This window comes from Oculina patagonica, chromosome 7 (assembly GCF_052425735.1).
Source record: "Oculina patagonica isolate OP01 chromosome 7, crgOcupat, whole genome shotgun sequence".
Taxonomy (NCBI): Eukaryota; Metazoa; Cnidaria; class Anthozoa; order Scleractinia; family Oculinidae; genus Oculina; species Oculina patagonica.
Genome location: NC_135764.1, coordinates 16550064 through 16569989, shown reverse-complemented (window position 1 = coordinate 16569989; position 19926 = coordinate 16550064). Strand labels below are relative to the sequence as shown.

Here is a 19926-nt window from a genome sequence, read left to right as displayed (position 1 = left end):
TGCAAAGTTAGGAATGAACTTTGAACAGAACTGCACGGAGCCGAGAAAACTTCTTTCTTCTGATGGGTTCTGGGGTGCTGGTGCCTCAACAATAGCTTTGACGCGTTCACTAGACACTTTCAGCCCTTCCCCAGAGAGCACATCACCCATGTAGATCATGCTGCCAACGCCAATTTCACATTTATCATAGTTAAGTGTAAGCCCACTGTCCTCTAGCTCGCGCATGACCCTCTCTAAGTTTTCACCATGTTCTTCATCATTTGCACCAACAACTCGCAGGTCATCGTGGAGGTTGTATGCCCCTGGGCAATCTTGGATGATCTGCCAAACAATTTGCTGGAATTTTTCTGTGGCCATGTTTACACCGAAAAGCAGGCGCTTGTTTCTGTAAAGGCCATTAGGGGCAGCAAAGGTTGTAATGTCCCTTGAGTCTGGGTGTAACTCAATTTGGTGGAAAGCCATATTTAGATCCAATTTAGAGAAAACTTTGGCGTTTGAGACTTCTTGGAGTGTTTCCTCTACTGTGGGGACTGGGTGTTTCTCCCGCACAATGGCCTGGTTCGCTGTCTCATATCTAGACAGATCCTAATGTCCCCGTTAGGTTTCTCGACCACTACTAAGGGGTTGACCCAGCTGGTAGGTCCCTCTACTTTTTCGATAACATCAAGCTTCAGTAACTCTTCCAATTTCTCCGTGACTTTTTCTCGTCTACTAAAAGGAATTCTTCGTGGGGGTTGGGCCAATGGCTGCACTTTTTTATCAATGTGTAACTTGAGCTGGTACCCCTTGAGCTTCCCCAGGCCCTGGAAGACTTTTGGAAACTTTGCCCTAAGGGAGCCTTTTTTATCTGCTTGTTTTGAATTGTTACTAACACCATCAGATTCAACATCACAGTTGTTAACAGGGATACCAACCCTTAAAGCACCAAGCAATTCAGATGCATCGCGGCCTAATAGCGTTGCAGCTTTGCCATACGTAACATAGAACTCAACGCTCAGGGACTTCTGGGTTTGTGGCACACGTACATCTAGTTCTTCCTTTGTTTGGTGGCTCTCAGTGCTGCCTCTCTTGTTGCACTCCAACAATTTCATCCCCCTCTTATGCTCCCTCTGTCCTTCCTCCCTCGGTCTTCTCCCCGGTTCCTCGCGCTCCCTCCGTCCGCCCCGTCCCCCCCCCTGCCCCCCCCCCCCCCCCCCCCCGCCCCCCCCCGGGCCCGCGGGCCCCTCCGGGGTCGCCCCGTCCGCCCCGTGGGTGCTGGCCCGTCCCGCGCGTCCCTCCCCTCTGTCGGCCGCCCTTCCCTCTCGTGGGCCGCCCTCCCTCCCTCTCTCGCCCCTCCTCGTCCATGGTGTGTGGGGGGGGCTGGGTGGTCTGCGCGGCCTCGCTCTTTTCTGTCTCCCCGCTTCTGTCCGTGCTGTTGGGGTGGTGTCTCTCTCCTGCTCGGTTTAAATCTTTTGGATCAAGACATATTCTCAGATTTCCATCTGGCTTTGCCACTATCACAATGGAGTTAACCCATTCTGTTGGCTGATCAACTTTCTCTATGGCACCCAACTGTTCCAATTCGTGCTTTAGCTTGGGTAGAAGGGTGAATGGAACCTTTCTAGGGGGGGGGTGAATGACAGGCTTAACTTCTGGATTAATTTCAATATGGTGTTCCCCTTTAAGCTCTCCAAGGCCTTCAAATAGGTCATTAAATTCATCAAGGATAGAACTCTCAGTATTGACATCAGCTGTGTCAACAGTTCTGAAAAACTTAAATAAGCTTAGTTCCTGACATGCTCTTAATCCAAGTAGGGGGGTTGACCCTCAGCTTCAACAACAAAGAAATCAGAATCAATCTGTTTGTTTTTGTACTTACAAATCATTCTGGCCACTCCTAGCACAGGTATTACAGATCCACTGAAGCCAGTGAGTTTTGCTTTAGTTGTCTTCAGCTGCAGTCTTCCTTTGAGCGAGTTGAATACATCCGATAGAATTACATTTGCTTGTTCTCCAGTATCCAATTTAAACTCTACCATGTTGTTGTTCACTTGAAGAGATGCTTTCCATCCTTGCCCATGGTCATCTTTCTGGATTTGACTGGATTAATTCCTTTAGCTGCTCGTCTTCAACAATAGGTTGAGCGGCTTGATTGCTTTCCACTAAATGAACATTCTTCGAAAGACACTGAGATGCGAAGTGGTTTCGTTTCTTGCATTTGTGACCTTCCACGGGAAAATGTACATTAACGATTAACCGGTAAAGGACTTAAAATTAACGACGAACGAACGACTAGTAAACAACTTTCTGGAGCCTTTTAACGACTTGGCTAATGCTTTGAACGATCATGCCAAAAATGTAAACGCTTTTCATAAACGATTTAACGAATGACCTTGATTTTTTGAACGCTTTTTCCAAACGATTTTAACGAATACCTTAACACTTTGTGGTAAACGACTAATGATTAACAGTAAACGACTTACGATTAACAGTATCGTACGGTGTAAACAAATCGATATCCAACGCTTCGAGGTTGTCAAGCAAACGACATAAAATTATTTGTTGTGATTGTTATTGTAGCGTGGCCGACTGAATTATATACAGCAGACAAATTTCTGTTGGCTGTTAGTGTTTTGGCCGCCGAAAAACACACAATCAGACATCTTTGCAGTGGTTTATAGTGTTTTATTACTTACCGACCACACAATAGCAATGATGGTCTTTATTCTTGCTATCAGTCACAAATGCAAAAGGTGAATTAAAGCAACTCAACAATCGAGAATCAAAAGCAAAGCACTTGCGTTACACTGCAACATCTTCACGGGTTTGCATTAAATGTTGCGTGCGTGCTTAAGCGCGAGAAGCTGTTGAATCGAAACTTGTCGCGTCGCAAAATAATTTATCTTATCAAAAATGCAAAACATGAATGGAAGCACGATAAAAAAATCAGAGGTTAAGACGCCTGTAAAAGCACTACTCTGGCTTCAAACATGAGCCGAAAATGAAGAAAGCGAAATCTTTCCGCCGTCAAGGTTTTCCTATCTTTAGATCATTATCTGACGGTAATTCTCTGCCGCGCCGGTGGGTAAACAAAGGTCACACTTGTTATGCTTTCTTGACCTTTCATCACGCTTGCCACCGAATCGTGGCTTGGAAGTTGTAATGGGAAGTTATGAAAAAGAACATATTATGTGCAAGCGTTTATTAAAATAAAAGTTTCACAGAAGATTGAGGAATTGTCGACTTTTTTTGTTGGGAATGTGTTATCTTTCGGACGACGAACGCCGACAAAGTTGTGATTTATGCAAATGTCGGCTTCTAATCAACGAGAAGTTTATTTGTCGTTCAGCTACATTATTTGCCGATTAGTACTATTTTGAGCGGAATGAAATAGCTTTTTTCGCTCAATTGTAATTTTGACGCTGGATTCGTAATCAGTGTTACGATTTCTACGGCTCGAGTCCCGCCAACGTGCTCAAACGTCACAAACATGTCAAACATAACTACAGTAATTTTACCGCCAACATCGCCGCTCACGTGTGAAAAATGTTAGCTGGACCTTTTGAAGCCACGTTTTTCGTGGCTGTAATAGCTTGACACATCGTAAACAAGAAAATGGTTGTTGAAACCGCAAGTCTTCAACGCTAGCAAACATGGATACAATTTTTCTTTTCGAGAATGACGCGAATTCTCTCAGAGACCCAGACATGCTGTGTAAATAAACAACTTGTCAATGTTTATAATTTTCATTACGTGTAACTACGAATACGGACTTCGCTTGTTCAGTTTTGCCTTTTAAGTTCTTGGCAACGGTTAAATTTCAATTTGGGATAACATAAGTAACAGGTATTCGAAAGTAGGCTTGTTGAACCGATCAAATATAATTTCTTTGGCCGCTATAGGGTTCAGACGAAATTTACCGCCAGAAAGTCGTGCAAAGATCGATCGAGAAATTTCGAAGCGTTACTTTACTGGACTGAAAACCCTGATTTAGACAGCCACGGACGAAATGATTTCGATTTAAAACATACAACTTTGAATAAGACTTTTGCTTTGGAATACAATGAGGTTTCGATCAACGCTTCAAACGCCGTTCAGAGGAAATTTTGACGCTTTACTTTTAAATTGAACGACTTTTTTAAACGCTGTTCAGGGAAAATTTCAACGACTTTTAGAACGACTTTTACTGACGACTTTAACGACCTGTGAAAACAGTTCAAACGATTTCTCTAACGATTTTAACGACAAGGGACAAAATGTTAACGATTTTCCAAATGCTTTTAACGATTTTCTAAACGATTTAAACGCCAAATGAACGATTAACAAACGATTTGAAGCGTTTAACGCGAAGTCGTTAATGTACGTTTTCCCGTGGAAGGTCACATATGTCCAGACACCAACTCTAGCCGAGGGATCGTCAGTCCCTTTTTGGAGAGTCTCGCTCTCGCTGCCACAAGCCCCTGATTGATGCCTGTCTCTTAAACGACTAAAGCATACACAGCCCCGGCCACGCCGTTACCACTGGCATCACCAAAGGTGTGTAACTTAATTGGCTGAATGTCCTTTTGATGGGCTGCTAAAGACCTTGGGACTGTCAGCTGCTCGGGAAGTCGCTCCTCCCATCGGACCCAACTCTGCATCAACTAGCTTGGTAGCGTTGTATCCCAGTTTATCTGGCATCACACACGTCACAGTAGAGGAGTTTACCACCCAATGAGATAGGAGAGGCCAATCCCAGCAGGTCATAGATTCTCGCCACCTTGCTTAGGATTCTAGATTTGCTAGGATCAGCCTTCTCTTGTGGGAAACTCACACCGTCAGTATAGTTTTCCTTGTTCCATGGCAAACCAAGCAGGGTAGCTCCTTCTCTTCTAGGGACGTTTAACTGCTCTTTTGCGTACGTTTCTTCCTTGATCACGCCTGGTTCTGAAGCAGCGATTCCAACTCTTTCACATTCGAATGCCTGTAGCTTCCATATATAAGCTGTTCCTATTACAATGTCAAAATCCAATAAAGGGTGCACAAAACGTGCAAAGGCACGTTTAAAAACTGTTTGTCCATACACTGCAAAAACTAAAAACTCCACAAGTTCGCACGTGCGATTCCCTAGGGGATATCACGTGTCATAGAACGAACCCGGATGTATCCGAATTGTCGGATGTAACGCAACCTATGGTAACGCAATGGTAGCCACACCGGCCCCTAAAGGGGACTGTAAACAACAGTCTCGTTTACAAAGAAGAAAAAAGGCTACCGACCAAAAAAACAAATAAATGTTTCATGATAACGTAGCTAACTGTTCGCAAAGTTCTCAATAGTTCATCTCCTCACAGTTCAACTCGGGTGTTCAGTTCATTTCAAGGAAACATAACTTTGTCGCTGGGCGCGTTAGTACAATGCTGCCGTCTCCATTCACTGGTTCTCCTTTACGCTGTCGTTTGGCACGCGTTGCCACAGTGCAACTGGTCTTCACTCTTACTGTGCGCACTAATCCATCTCTGCTAGGCATAACCTCTACGATTCTTCCAAGTGGCCACTTGCCTCTAGGGAATGATTCATCTGCTAACAAGACTAAATCACCGACCGCCAAGTTTCTTCTCGGTGTGTTCCATTTCTTTCGTTCTAACAAAGTTGGCAGGTACTCACTCGTCCATCTGCGCCAGAACAAATTAGCCAAATATTGGGCTTGCCTCCAAGCGCGTCTGCAGCTGAGGTCATCTTTGTCAAATAATCCTGGTGGTAAGCCTGGACAGGCACGCAGATGTAACAAATGGTTAGGGGTCAGTGGCTGCTCATCTAGGGGACTGTCACTGTTGTGAGTGAGAGGTCTGGAATTCAGGATGTTTACCACCTCTGCCATAACAGTCGAGACTACTTCATCAGAGACTAGCTGCTCCTTTAAAATAGCCTTTAGGATCTGACGCACAGAGCGTATCATCCGCTCCCACACACCACCCATGTGGCTCGCAGAGGGTGGGTTGAAAATCCATTCAATCTTCTTCTGACCACAGAAGTTGTTAATCTTGTGCTCATTCCATCTTTCAACGGCTTCTTTCAGCTCTTTGTCTGCCCTTGTGAAGAATCTGTGTCCAAGGAGTGGGCTATCTCAATGTGCACTGCACGTGTCGTCAAACAGGTGAAGAGGCACCCATACCTCTTTACTCGGGATCTACCTTGCTTTACTTCAAGCGGTCCAAAATAGTCAATGCCAACGTACTTGAAAGGTGGCTTGTCGGGTATAAGCCTATCTTCCGGTAAACTTGCCATGAACTGTTCTCCTGGACATACCTTTCTCTGCCGTTGACAGTTCATGCACCTTCCTATCACACGCCGTACTGCCGACCTCCCTTTCACTATCCAGAATGTCTCTCTTAAGACGATAAGACAGATTCTTGACCCATATGTCCCAAGCTTTCATGACACTGCTTGATGATGAGATCTGTCACATGATGCTTGTAAGGGATGATAACAGGATGTTTCTTCTCATAACCAACAGGTGCATTGGCTAGTCGACCTCCGACTCTCAACAGGCCTTCCTTTAGCTGCGGATTCAGCTGACATATTGACGCTCCAGCCTTACCGAAGGATCTTCTTTGAGTGACCGTTGTCCTCAGGACATTCTTTTGCTGAAAGTGCATTTAAGACCTCTGGAAAAGCTACTTCTTGAACGCGTCTAAGAATTTCCATTTCAGCCACTTGGAGCTCTGCTACTGTCAAATGGCCGCATTTCATCAATGGCATTTCACTGGACTCGACTGGAGAATCTCTTGCGACTGCAGCGTTCCTTCTCAATCGAACCTTGACTTGAAGGTACTGTTTGTAGCGCAGCAACCATGCGATGGCGCATTTCAATTTCCACCAACAGGAATAGTACGAAATCAAGTCATCCAGAACATTACTCTGGAGTGTGGAGACATAAATCTGAGCCTCCTTTCTTACTTCTTGATCACCATCTTCTAAGACCGGAATTTCAATCATTTTGGGCCAATGGTTCTCATTTTCCCACAAGAACTTGGGTCCTTTCAACCAACGATCATTGTTCAACATGGCATCTATCTTCAGTCCCTTTGAACCATCATCAGCAGGGTTGTCATCTCGGTTTACGTACTTCCACTCAAAGGGTTTCGACGCATTGTGTATCACTGTCAGACGATTAGACTCAAATGTATGGAATCGCTTTGATTCGTTGTTGATGCACTTCAACACGGATGTTGAGTCAGTCCAGTAGTAAACTTGGTCAATTGTCATGTCCAATTCTTCTCGAATAATCTTGGAGAGTTTAACAGAGATAACAGCAGCTGTAAGTTCCAATCTTGGAATTGAAATTTCACGTACAGGAGCCAATCTTGCTTTCCCCATCACAAATGCACAGTGAATTCGATTGGACACATCTTTCAAACGGAGGTATGCAACGGCTGCATATCCTTGACGAGATGCGTCTGAAAAGAGGTGTAACTGCACTTCTTTAACTTCACCAAACCCCTTCGGCTTGAAGCAACGCTCTACTTGAATTTCTTGCAGTTTTGGGAGATCGTCTAGCCAGCGCTTCCACTGTCCTTTGTCTGCCTCATCCAGAGGATCATCCCAGACTAGCCTCTTTCTACTGAGTGTCTGCAAGAGCAACTTTGCCTTCATGACATATGGAGCGATGAATCCCAACGGATCGAAAAGGGAATAAACAGCTGACACTATACCTCTTCGTGTCATTGGTTTCTGGTTTACTGAATGCAGTATCTTCTCCAAGACCTCCCACACAAACTTGTCCTCCTCAGTATTCCACTTGAGGCCAAGTGCACTCTCTGTAGGAAGTTTTTCAAGTTCTAAATTAACCACTGACTTGGCTCTTTCAGACTCTGGAATCGTCGCGAGCAACTCTCTATCATTACTGTACCACTTCGTCAAACAAAATCCACCTCTCTCTAGCAATTTGCGCAACTGACTGGCTAAACCAACAGCATTCTCTGTTGTGCTTGTTGACTTCATCATGTCATCTACATACATGTTGCGCTTCACCGTCTCCACCACTTCTTCATCAAACTCCTCCTGATACAACTGGGCTGTCTTCCTCAAGCAAAAATTAGCAACACTTGGTGAAGATGTTGCTCCAAACAAATGTTTCACCATTCGATACTCTTCCATCTCTTTTGTCAGGTCTCCATTTGGCCACCATAAAAACCTTAGAGCGTCACAATCCTTTGGATCCACCAAAACCTGATGAAACATTGCTTCTATGTCAGCGACCATTCCAATAGTCTCTTGTCTAAACCGGCTCAACACACCCACAAGTTGATTCGTTTGATCCGGGCCTTGCAGCAGCTGATGATTTAATGATGTCTGTCCGAACTTTGCTGCACAATCATAAACCACTCTCACTTTATCGGGCTTTAAAGGATGTGTAACGGGATGATGGGGCAGGTACCACACTGGTCTGTCCTTTACTTCCAATTCTTCCTTGGGAACCTTTTCAGCGTGGCCCTTTTCAATGTAATCTGCCATTGTTGTTGTGTACTTCTGAAACAAAGCATCATCCCTCAGAAGTCGTTTCTTCAGAAGTAATCCTCTTCTTTCGGCTACTATTCTGTTGTTAGGTAAGAAGGGTGGATCATGTCGCCAAGGCAGGGCAACCTGAAAGTGTCCATCGACCATCTTAAGTGATCCCTCCATTATTTCTAAGGCCTTCTTGTCTTCTAATGATGCACACACTCGTGTCTCAACTTCAGAGCTTTCAAAGTCTGTCTTCCAGAGTCTCTCCAACTGTTGGTTCAGCTCCTCATCTCGAGCTTGACGTTCAGTTTCATCTGTTTGTAACTGGTTCTTGGTTTCACTGGAATCGGATCCTAGTTCAAAGCCACATCCTTGATCCACAACATTCACCTTGACAACATCTCCATTGCCTAAAATTTCAGAAAACACAACACTGTCCTTGGATCCATCGCAGAGAACAGAATCTTCAGATTCCAATCCACTGGTGCAGACAACCGTGCTCTCTCCCACACGTAAGAAGTTGACTAAGCGTTCAGAATTGCAGCTTTCTCCTCCAACAGGACCTATCACAGTCCACCCCAGACTGTACCTAACTGCTACAGGTTCACCTTCGTTACCAGCACGGCACTCCAATGGCAAGAACAAACTTGGATTGTCTTTGAGACCAACAACTAACATGACACTTCCAATGTCCAACTGTTGTAACTCAACATCGTGCAAATGTGGCCAATGTTCAAGGTCTTCCTTCTTGGCTATACAGCTTTCAGTAATTGGCATATGCTTAACTGTCCTGGCATTCGGGAGCTCCACTATCACTGATTCGTCCATTGACATCACTATCAGATCTACTTGTTGACTCTCTACCCTGGTTGAGCCTGTTATCCCAGATAAAGTGAAGTCCAACTTGGCGCCGCTTACACCCAGGCTCTCTCTCAAACTTTCATGGCAAAGGGTAATTTCTGAGCCACTGTCCAACAAGGCATATGTTTCAACTGGTATCGCATTACCACCTTTAGCCAGGACCTTAACTGGAACAACACTAAGACAGACTCGCTCGCCGGCCCCAGTTGCAGCAGTCACAGTACTTCTTTCACTAGTCACTCCACTGGTGTCACTGCCGGTATTAGTTCCTGTCACTCTTTCCCTTGACTGGCCCTGATTAGCACTTGAAGGGTTCGGATCTTCTGGAGGGGGGTGCAGTAGTGTGTTGTGATCCCTGTTGCATCCAACCACTCTACACTTAAACTGACGTCTGGGACAGTCTCTAGCAAAATGACCACTCTGTAAACACTTGATACAAAGTTTTTGTTCCTGCACCACCTTCCATTTGTCTTGATGAGGCTGATTTTTAAATTTATCACACTTCCACAGCCCGTGTTGACCGCGACACACACTGCAAGCGGTCAATCTCTGGTTCTGTTTGCCAGCCCCTTTCTGACTTTGGACACCTCCAAATAGTGACGTCCATTTCTGAGAACCTCGACTTTGTGAGTCTTTCCGTTTCGCACTGTCCCTTTCCTTTGAAGGACTGGCAGTTAAATCTTCTCCAAACTCATTGTTAACAAGTGCAGCTCTGTCCTTTAAATGTTGCAAGAAGTCTGCAAACTTTGGTCTTGATCCACGTGAAATAATTCTTCCCGCACATTCTGTCCACTTCACTCTCATGAACAGTGGGAGCTTCTTATTCAGTTCCCTCAATGTATTTGTATGATTCAAATCACTGACATATTCAGGCCCCATGCCTGACAGTGTCCTATTGGCTACATCTAAATGGCGGGCAAATGCGAATAAACTTGCTCCATCTGCTTGCTTCAGAGGGGGTAGGCTCTCCAATTTCCTGATGTGTGCCTTGGCTATGATGTGAGGGAGTCCAAAGTTCTCACGTAAAGTACTCTTGGCAACATGATAACCTTCATCTACAGACAAGTTCACACAGCTTTCAATTGCATCTCTTGCTTTCCCATAACAGTGCTGAATTAACAACTGCAATCTTCTGGAGTTGTCAGGATTATCTTTCTCTAGGCAAGTCTCAAAATTATGCACAAACGAGACATACTTAATCGGATCTCCATCGAAACGCATGTACTCAACTTTCGGAGCGGAGACAACTTGACGCAGTGCTTGTACTATCTCTAATCTACTATCGGATGTAACTGATGCTGGTTCTTGCATTTGAAATTCACCTGGATATGTACCAGGGGTCTGGAACTGTGGCACCTGGGTTGGCTGCCGTGAGATCTCGTCAGGTTTAAACTGTGGCATTAATGGCACCTGCACTCGTTGCAATGTATTCCTTAACACTGGTGGATTGACTGGCGGTGTTCTCAATGTCTCAGTGTCCTTTAAATTGTACGGTTGGTCTGCATATCTACATGCACCTGCTTCATCAGCAAAAACTGTACGTTCAGTTGCCGAAAACACTGGGTTGGGTGCTGGGGTGCTGACTGCTTTGCCTGAGATCCCAACTCTGTCATTGTCACTAAATTCAGGAGCTTTCTCCAAAGGTTCAGACCTTGGCACTGATTGCTCAAGTGGGTTCAACTGAGGCCGAGCTGCCTCCCTTTTCTGATGCTGAGTGGGGTGTAAAGGCTCCAAATGCTGTACTGTTTGCCCATGTGGCTGTATTAACTGAGACTGAGCTGCCTCCTTTGTCAGATGCTGAGTGGGATGTGGAGGCTCCAAATGCTGCATTGATTGCTCATTGGGCTGTGTTAACTGAGACTGAGCTGCCTCCTTTGTCAGATGCTGAGTGGGATGTAAAGGCTCCAAATGCTGTATTGATTGCTCATTGGGCTGTGTTAACTGAGACTGAGCTGCCTCCTTTGTCAGATGCTGAGTGGGATGTGGAGGTTCTTCAGGTATCAACTCTGCTAAACGTTCCTTGTACTGACTATCCCTGCACTGGTCTTCAAGCTCTTTGTAAACATTGACGCTCGCCTTAGCCCGCTCCTCCTGCATCCCAGCCTCCATTAAGTCCCTTTCATATTGAATTTCAATCATCTTACGCTGCAGTTGTTGTTCACGCAGAAGCTGTTTTGTTTTTAATTGAGCGAGGGCGAGTTGTCCTTTTCTCCTTGCCAACACCATGGAAGCTGAACTTGAGCCAGAGGACCCACCTTTCGAACTCTTGCTTAACTTCCTTGTAAAGGATTTCGAATCATCTTCTCGCCTTTTATTAGACATAGCTTTGGACTTCCAAGACTCAATTACAGTGTCGAATGCTGCTTTCTGCGCCATCTGCTCCTTGTAGCTATCATTGGCCCTGTCAAGTTCTTCACAACGACCAAGAACATCAAGGCATTTAATGTATTCTTCATGGGCTTTAACAAACTTCCGCCAAGCATTTTCATAGGAATCCTAATTTAATTTTAGATCCTCCAAATTTCCACAGTTGTCCATTATTTCTTTAATGTCTCCTCGAATTCTAGTAACGGTTGCAATGTAACCTGAACGGGAATTTTTTAGCGTATTTGCCCTTTCTGCCATTCTGCTTTCATAATTAATATTAGAAGGTACTCTAATGCGGGAACTTCTTCTCAAATGAGTTCCAATGTCAGCTTCTGACAAGGCTTCTCTGGCACTTTGTTCAAATTTGCTAGCAACAGGCAGTGATCGAACAGACATTTCTGTCTCAACTGCAATGTACAAATGTGACCCTCCACGGGAAAACAGAGAAAAAGGTGAACGCACGGGCACGTGTCATGACACGGCACGCTAAGCGTGTCACACATCGCACGGATATGCGCATATTGAATAAGTGAAACAAAGAATGACACGGTTGATATTTTTTCGCACGCTAAAGCTTTTATCTCAGGGCAGTATGCTATTTGACACGCTAAATGTGCGATATGACACGCGTGCGAAAGGACACGCGTGCGATATGGCACGCACGCGTGCGATAAGACACGCTTCCCAAACCATCCTTCGTTTATAGCTTTTACATCCGTTTAACTTCTTATGGCACTAACGGGTCGAAGCTATCTAAAGAAAAACCTGCTAGACAAAAGAAATGCTTTTCAATTTTTTTATCATACGAAGACAAACAAGCTCGCATAACTAACGTATTTACCCGATGAACGTCTATAACAGTAAGCTAATTCCAGATCGTACGAGGCTTATGCATGAGGCGACAATAAAATAGAGAAAAAAACATCGATTGCACAAGACCACGATATTTAATAGTACTTTAAAAATATAGATTGCTCGCAAGAATTCAGTTCATCGAAATCTGTTGATTGCATGCGTGCAAAGAAAATTTGTAAACCCACGGCCAGACCACTCGCGGTTAAAAAGGGGATCTCGGTGTCGGACCCATTGCGTGGATAGTTGGAGTTTTGTTGTAATAGTTAAAGAAACAAAACACGTTATTCAGACTTTCAGAAAAAGCGCCAGAGAAGTAATCATGGAATACACGCAGTCTCAAGAATTTCCGTTCTTTCTTACGCGCGAAAACGACTTAGAAATTTGGCTTCAGTTTCTAACAACATTTGGGTTAATGACTTCACCTTTACACACTTATTTGAATTCTTCCCGTATTTGAAATCATTGATGTTAGTTTATCTTCAATACGTCGACAACATTGCCGAAAGTGAGGGATACTTACGCAAACCTGGGACACGTAAGCTTTCGCTGGTTTAATCTCCGTTTAGCGCTTTAAAGAACGTCGAATGAAAAGATTTACTGTCGTACTTTGAAATTGATACTCAACTGAAAGGCTTGGTTCGTCAAGAATTTGCGATTCAATGTTCGTTTGTTTGTTTCGAAAGTCGGCTTATACGGCTGCCGCTACAATTAAGCTTATTACAAGACGAGAGAACGGTTAGTTAAACGTTTCTCTTGGACACGGCTAACGTGTCATTTTGCACACTTGAATTGCGTGCTATTTGACACGCTGGCGTGCCATTTCGCACAGTACAGTGCTCGACACGCAACATTGTTCTATAAGACACGCGCCTTTGTTTTTATCGTGCACTACTAACAAAAGAAAATTTTTAATTAGGCGTGCCTTTTGACACGCTGCTCAGAAGCCGGCGTGTCATTTTGCACACTGCCTATTGTTTAGCGTGCCATTTTGGCGTGCCCGTGCGTTCACCTTTTTCCCTGTTTTCCCGTGGAGGGTCACAAATAAACTCACAAACAAAACAATGTGCTGCCGGAAAACGAAATAATTGTCAGTTAAACCGGCGAAATCCAATCCAAACACGAAACAATGTTGTTCCTGAGAACAAACAGCTATCGACCAAACACACACAATCCAATCCAAACAAAGTAGGGACAAAATCTTATTGAAGCTCAAGGCAATAACAGTTCTCCCTGAGAAGCAAATGATTGCCAATAATCGCACAAATCGATCCAAACACGAAGCAAAGTTCTCCACTTGAGAACGAAACAGTTCAATAATCCCACGAATTGATCCAAACACGAAGCAAAGTCCTCCTCTGAGACGGAACAGTCCAATTTTTGCACAAATCGATCCAAACACGAAGCAAAGTTCTCCACTTGAGAACGAAACAGTGCAATAATCGCACGAATCGATCCAAACACGAAGCAAAGTTCTCCACTTGCGAACGAAACAGTCCAATAATCGCACAAATCGATCCAAACACGAAGTAAAGTTCTCTACTTGAGAACGAAACAGTCCAATAATCGTACAAATCGTTCCAAACACGAAGCAAAGTTCTCCACTTGAGAACGAAACAGTCCAATAATCGCACAAATCGATCCAAACACGAAGTACAGTTCTGCCCTTGAGAACGGAACAGTCCAATGGTCGCACAAATCGATCCAAACACGAAGTACAGTTCTCCCCTGAGAACGGAACCCAATGGTCGCACAAATCGATCGTTTGACTGCTTGGGTCCTACAACCAATGAAATCTTAGCGCATTGTGGTCTAACTCTTTGATTTGGACTTGGAGGAAAGCTTGCTTGATGTCCCCCGTGACTGCAACTGGATGAAATCGAGAACAAACTAGGACACTCCAGAGCTTGCTCTGAAGAGGTGGACGACCAGGATTCAGAAACTCAGTTAGCGAGGGTGCACCAGAGTGGGCCCGTGCTGATGCGTCATAGACCACTCGAAGCTTGGTGGTTTCTGCTGTGTCACGTACTACTGCCTTGGGAGGAATGTAAAACTTGTGCTGCCAGGTTGCAGGTCCCCTAACTCTCTCGACTATCCCGACCTTGATTTGGTGTTGGATTACTTGATCGTAACACTCTATCATACCTTGGCTGCGTAACTTCTTTACGAGGCCGGTTAGCCTGCGCAGACTTCCTGCTTCGTTGCATGGTAGAGATGGGTGATTCCCCTTCCATGGAAGGCTAGTTTCCTACCAACCCTCTTCATCTCGGCTAAGTTACTCTTTGAATACACCTCGTCTTGGTCACCAGTTGCACGATCCGCGAGTCCAAGTAGGTCCAGTCTGCCCAAGTTGTCGTAATCTACCGTTGATGTTTGTGTCAGGAACATTGGAGACAGATCTACTTCCTTGCCTGGTGAAATAATGGTCCATCCAAACGTAGTTTTCTCGGTGATAGGCTTGTTCGCGGCTCCAATAAGTGGTGCAAGAGGAAATCGCCCTTTAGTAAACTTAGCTGGACCTTGAAAATCTCCACAGGCTTAGTAACCACTCATCATTTCGATCTGTCGTACTTCTCGCTGATGAGGACGGATCTTTAAGCCATCAAGTAACGCTGCTGAAGCATACGAACTTCCGGCACCAGTGTCTAGCAACGCACGACACTTGACTCCCAGCACTTCAACTACGACGGCCGGAAAGATCACATTTGGTCTTTCCATTGAAGTTGCTGTCATTAACTGTTTACTCACGCTGTTGCAGATGGAGGTGTGATGCTTTCTCTGACAAATCTGGCACAAGAAAAGGCTCTTGCAATTGTCAGCTCTGTGTTTGTTTCCAGTGCAATTAAAACATAGGCATTTGTTGCTAAGCACTTTTCTAGGATCGTCGACAGTGGTAACCGATTTGCAGTCAACCGATTTGTGATCTTGTTTTTCACATTAAACGCATCCCTGATTTCTGCCATCTTCTTTGCTGGCTGTGAAAATTCTTCTCACGCCAGGGCTTGTCGTTTTGCTTAGATTGGATCAGGTTTCTTTCTGTCCATTTCCGGAGTTCATCTACTAAGTTTGGGAAATTCCACTCTCGCCAAGAATCGTCTGTTCGCACAAGATCCCGTCTTATCCCCTCCAGCTTGTCAATGGTCATCCGCACGTATCCATTCTACTTTTGCAGTTTCCCATTGTTTCTAATGATTGCACATTGAAAAGAAGCTTCTCGTAGAAATCGTGTATTCTGGCTAGCTGTGTTCCACCAATTGTTGGCAAGGACATGATGTTTTCCACGTATGCGTTCAGGACTTGCTTGTTTGGCCATACTTCCTTGTCAGGATGTTTTTCGCGCGCTCATATCCCTCTGATGAATAGGACAAGCCATCGATTTCCGTTTGTATCTTCGGGTCTACGAGTTCCTTAAAGTAGGAGCTATTTCTGCCTTTACTTGTCAATCTCGGCTTCAAATTGACTCCAGAACCGGGGCCAGTCTGTTAGTTTGCCTTTAAACTTAGTGATTACCAGCTTCGGCAGTTAAGCACTTTTCCCTGGAGCCGGCGACGCCGCAACTTGACTAACTTGACTAACTTGACTCTTCCTCGCTTCTTCCATCTTCTGTTCTAGCTGTATGCACTCAAATTGCAGCTGTTTGTCTCGATCTCTCTCAGCCAGCTCCTCTTCGCATTTCTTTGCTTGCAAACTTGTTTTATAATTGATTTGAGCGAGCGTTTCCGATAAATGCGTGATTTCCTTGTCATCTGTTTCTTGTTGTGCTTCAACTCCGTTGCTCCATTTAGTTAGCTCGTCAACTGCGATGCCACTCCAATTTTGCTTGTTCAATTTGTGTTTTCACGCTTTCGACCTTCTTCACAAGTGATCGGAGAGCATCCCGATGCTGTTCTATTCCTTCCCTGTTTCCTTTCTCAACAATCCTTTTGGTCTTCCCTTGAGTAAACGTCAGTAGTTTTAGTTGAACGTCCAGCTCTGAGGTCAATTTCTCCATTGTTGTCATGTTGTTATTCGACCTCTTGTCTGATTCCCTTGTTTTGTTTCTTTGTTTGCAGCTCACAAGTCCCGTCGGAGGTGCCACTTTGTGTCGGGAATTAGATGATTGCCTGACAACACAATGGTTTTCCCGATAAACTCACGCTAAAAATCACTAACTCGCGATAGAAGTTTTAAACAGATATATTTTTCTCTCCAAACCACAACATGGACACAAGTTTGGGATCTGGCAGCCTTTATTACAATATAAACTAACATGTAACATAATACATAATTTCTAAAGATCTTACGGATCATAAATAATTAACTGATACAAACAATAGCCCATAGTTAACAAATTCTTATCGATCATAAGTTTAAATAATCACTTACAAGGATAACTGTGATTACACTAAAAACTGAACAAGACTGCCCTGGAAGTGGGTGGGTGGGTAAAATTTTAAAACTTAAGCCTAAATGACTGCTGGCTAATAAATTGCTAAATAAAGTTGCCGTTGGCTATATACTGCTTTCACTAAAGCTACATAGAATGGGTATACCGGGTAAACTTTGCCTAATAATATATAATTGACACTGCAGCGAGTCCATGATATGATTGACTAACAGTTATCTTGTGACTCTCTGGTGCATACTTAAATACTTAGGTCATAGGCTTGTGACCCTCATGCAAAACACTGTGTAATAGCCTGGTGTAGATCGACTAAAGGCCCACCAGTTCCGTCACCCTGTCAACAGGTTGTAGTCTAGACTTATATTAATAACAAGTTATCAATATCCACCTAAACCACAACACGGACACAAGTTTGGGATCCGGCAGCCTTTATTACAATATAAACTAACATGTAACATAATACATGATTTCTAAAGATCTTACGGATCATAAATAGTTAACTGATGCAAACAATAGCCCAAACCCAAGTGTGATGGTGTATATAGTGAGTTAGATGGTGTGTGAATGTGTAAGAATGGATTTGCAAAGCATATTAGCTAAGCGAAGTCTTACAGTGAGTGGCATAGTGAGGTAAATGAGTATTGTGTCAGAACGCCAGTCCCCAAGGGCTTTAATAAGTTCTAGTGGAACCCCTGATTGATATGCAAAGGATGCCCCACCTCGACGAAATGAGTGCTCTGCGTATGACTGAGGGTTGATGCCCATGCGTGTGAAGTGGTCCCGTAGTGTGGGGAGTCAAAACTCCATGAAAACTATAAATAGCCTGTAACTTGTGAAACTCATTGTCGTATAAGAGTACTGAGCGCCACTCGTACTTAGATGATAACTCCATTATCTTAACCGTGTAGGCCAGGTAATTTTGAAAATGAGTATTTCCTACTACCCACTGTTGCAAAGTAATACTTTCTAATTTGGGCTTTTTTGGCCCATAAGTTACTACAATTTCAGCATTTCCTTGATTGCCAAGAGTTTCTTCCTCATCTTGAGGCACAATGTTATTGACAAAGTCTACAATTAGTAAAGGTTTCTCACCCTTTTCCATCCTTCCTGGTTTCAGAAACATTTCTTTGTTGGTTTGCGGTGCTTGCCATGGCTGGGGGATAGTTTGCCAAGCTTGAATGCCTTGAAAACCTTGCAGGGCGCGATTGAGAGGTGGTTGCGATTGCCATGTGGCGCCATCCATACGCTGATCCTGCACCGGGTCCATGGACTTCAGCAGTCCATCCAGTGGCGTTTGTTGCCCCACTGCACCATCAAGTTCAAGTTTAGAAAGTTCTCTTGTAGTGAGGTTCCCCGGGTTGTGCCCAATGTAATGGTCTTGTGGTAATTTCTGCTGCTTGAGTTTTTTGACGATCTTCCTTTTCTCTGCGATTTTGGCACAGACTGTCGTTGAAGGGCCTGTTCCTCTATGTCAAGAGCCTTTAATTCTTCCGTCAGTGAGGCCATTACGGCTTCATTCTTGTCAAGAGACGTGCCTTTAGCGTCTTTTCTCGGGGAGCTCTTCTTGAAGCCATCACAGAACTTCGAAGGGATGCCCCAGTGGTGTTCATCAAGGGGTGATTTGCACCCAGGACACTTCGCTATTCATTTGGATTTCTTATCCAAATCCTCAACAGAACTGCTATTGCTCATGATCACTGTGTAGTAGCCTGGTGTAGATCGTCTAAAGGACCACCAGATCCGTCACCCTGTCAACAGGTTGTAGTCTAGACTTACATTAATAACAAGTTATCAATATCCACCACGAGGTCGCGAGTTCGATAACAACACTCTCACTTTGTTTCTAGAACAAAGATCAAACTAATTGTACAAGGCTTTCTTCGATTGGCTACAATTACTAATGATGACAGATTTGATGCCTATCCCTTTCCGGTCAACTAAACAATCAAATCTAGACGCCTTAAAAGGGTTTTGATTATGTAAACACACGATTTCCGACACCATGGTCATGCTCTTCTTCTGTCAAGCCGAAGACTATGATGGCATCAGCGATCCCTGTAACATTGGGAATGTTCTTATAGATGTCATCTAACTTTTGCAGGCGAATGTCCTGAGAAACAACTATGCCAAATGGTACATGTTGATGCTTAAACCTGTAACAACTGAAAGGTGTATTAAGATGAACAAAACACTAGATTCATGGTTGAGGTTGACTTGCCAGTAGCCTTTGGTGACGTCTAATACTGAGAATTAGCTCTTGTCTTGAGAATCTTATCAATAGTTCTGCAGTAGTAATGCTCACAGAGAATGTTCTCATTCAGGTTCTTTGGATCTAAGTAAAGCTTTTATAGGTGATGTTGAAGCACTGCGGACTTCTTCAAGATGGATAGTAATGACTCTCAGTTCTAGATCTTGACCTTGTTGGCAGCCAATCATTGAGGGATGACCTGGGGCCTCCACAGTGGTAATCTCTGTGTAGTGTTCTCATCACCTTGTTTAATTACTTGCATCTATGCCTTTGTACTTTCTTCTGTTTTGGCTATGTCAAAGACCTGTTGAAAAGGTAAGAGAATTTTCTTTGGAGATGGCATCTTTTTTGACCTTAGCTGATTTCAGCCTCAAAATAAGTGTGTCACGAAAGGTTACTTCTTTACATGTAGGATCATATCTACTGTTGTGAAATTTGAAAATTCAAATGGCGGTAAAAAACGAATCAGAATGGTTGAATGTTGAAACTTAAAATTTCTGATGAAGTGATGTTAAAAATAGTTGCTTTTATAGAAGAGTTCCATGTGCATTTCCGACTTGAATTTTCGAAAACATCCCACTTCTAACACCATGAAATAGTATATATTCAAAGGTTCTTAAATCAAGCTGGACTCTATTTTAACAGTTTCCTGAGAATGCTTTCCAAAATATTTGTGTTTTCCAAAATAGCTTTTTAAAGCATAAACATACAAACATGTGCCGTTTGTGTAATTCTGCAATAATTCTTAGGT

General features: G+C 43.9%; 1 protein-coding gene across 1 annotated transcript; it reads right to left on the bottom strand.

Annotated features, from left to right (window-relative positions):
• Positions 1 to 6368: 6368 nt before the first annotated feature.
• On the bottom strand, positions 6369 to 11836 carry LOC144660127 (uncharacterized). Its single transcript, XM_078520687.1, has one exon. The coding sequence runs from the start codon at positions 11698 to 11700 to the stop codon at positions 6556 to 6558; it is 5145 nt and encodes a 1714-aa protein (XP_078376813.1). The 5' UTR covers positions 11701 to 11836; the 3' UTR covers positions 6369 to 6555.
• Between the last annotated feature and the right edge of the window lie 8090 nt (positions 11837 to 19926).

Bases quoted from the DNA above. Each gene is read 5' to 3' on its own strand.
- LOC144660127 (XM_078520687.1), bottom strand. From the start codon at position 11,700: ATGGCGCAGAAAGCAGCATTCGACACTGTAATTGAGTCTTGGAAGTCC.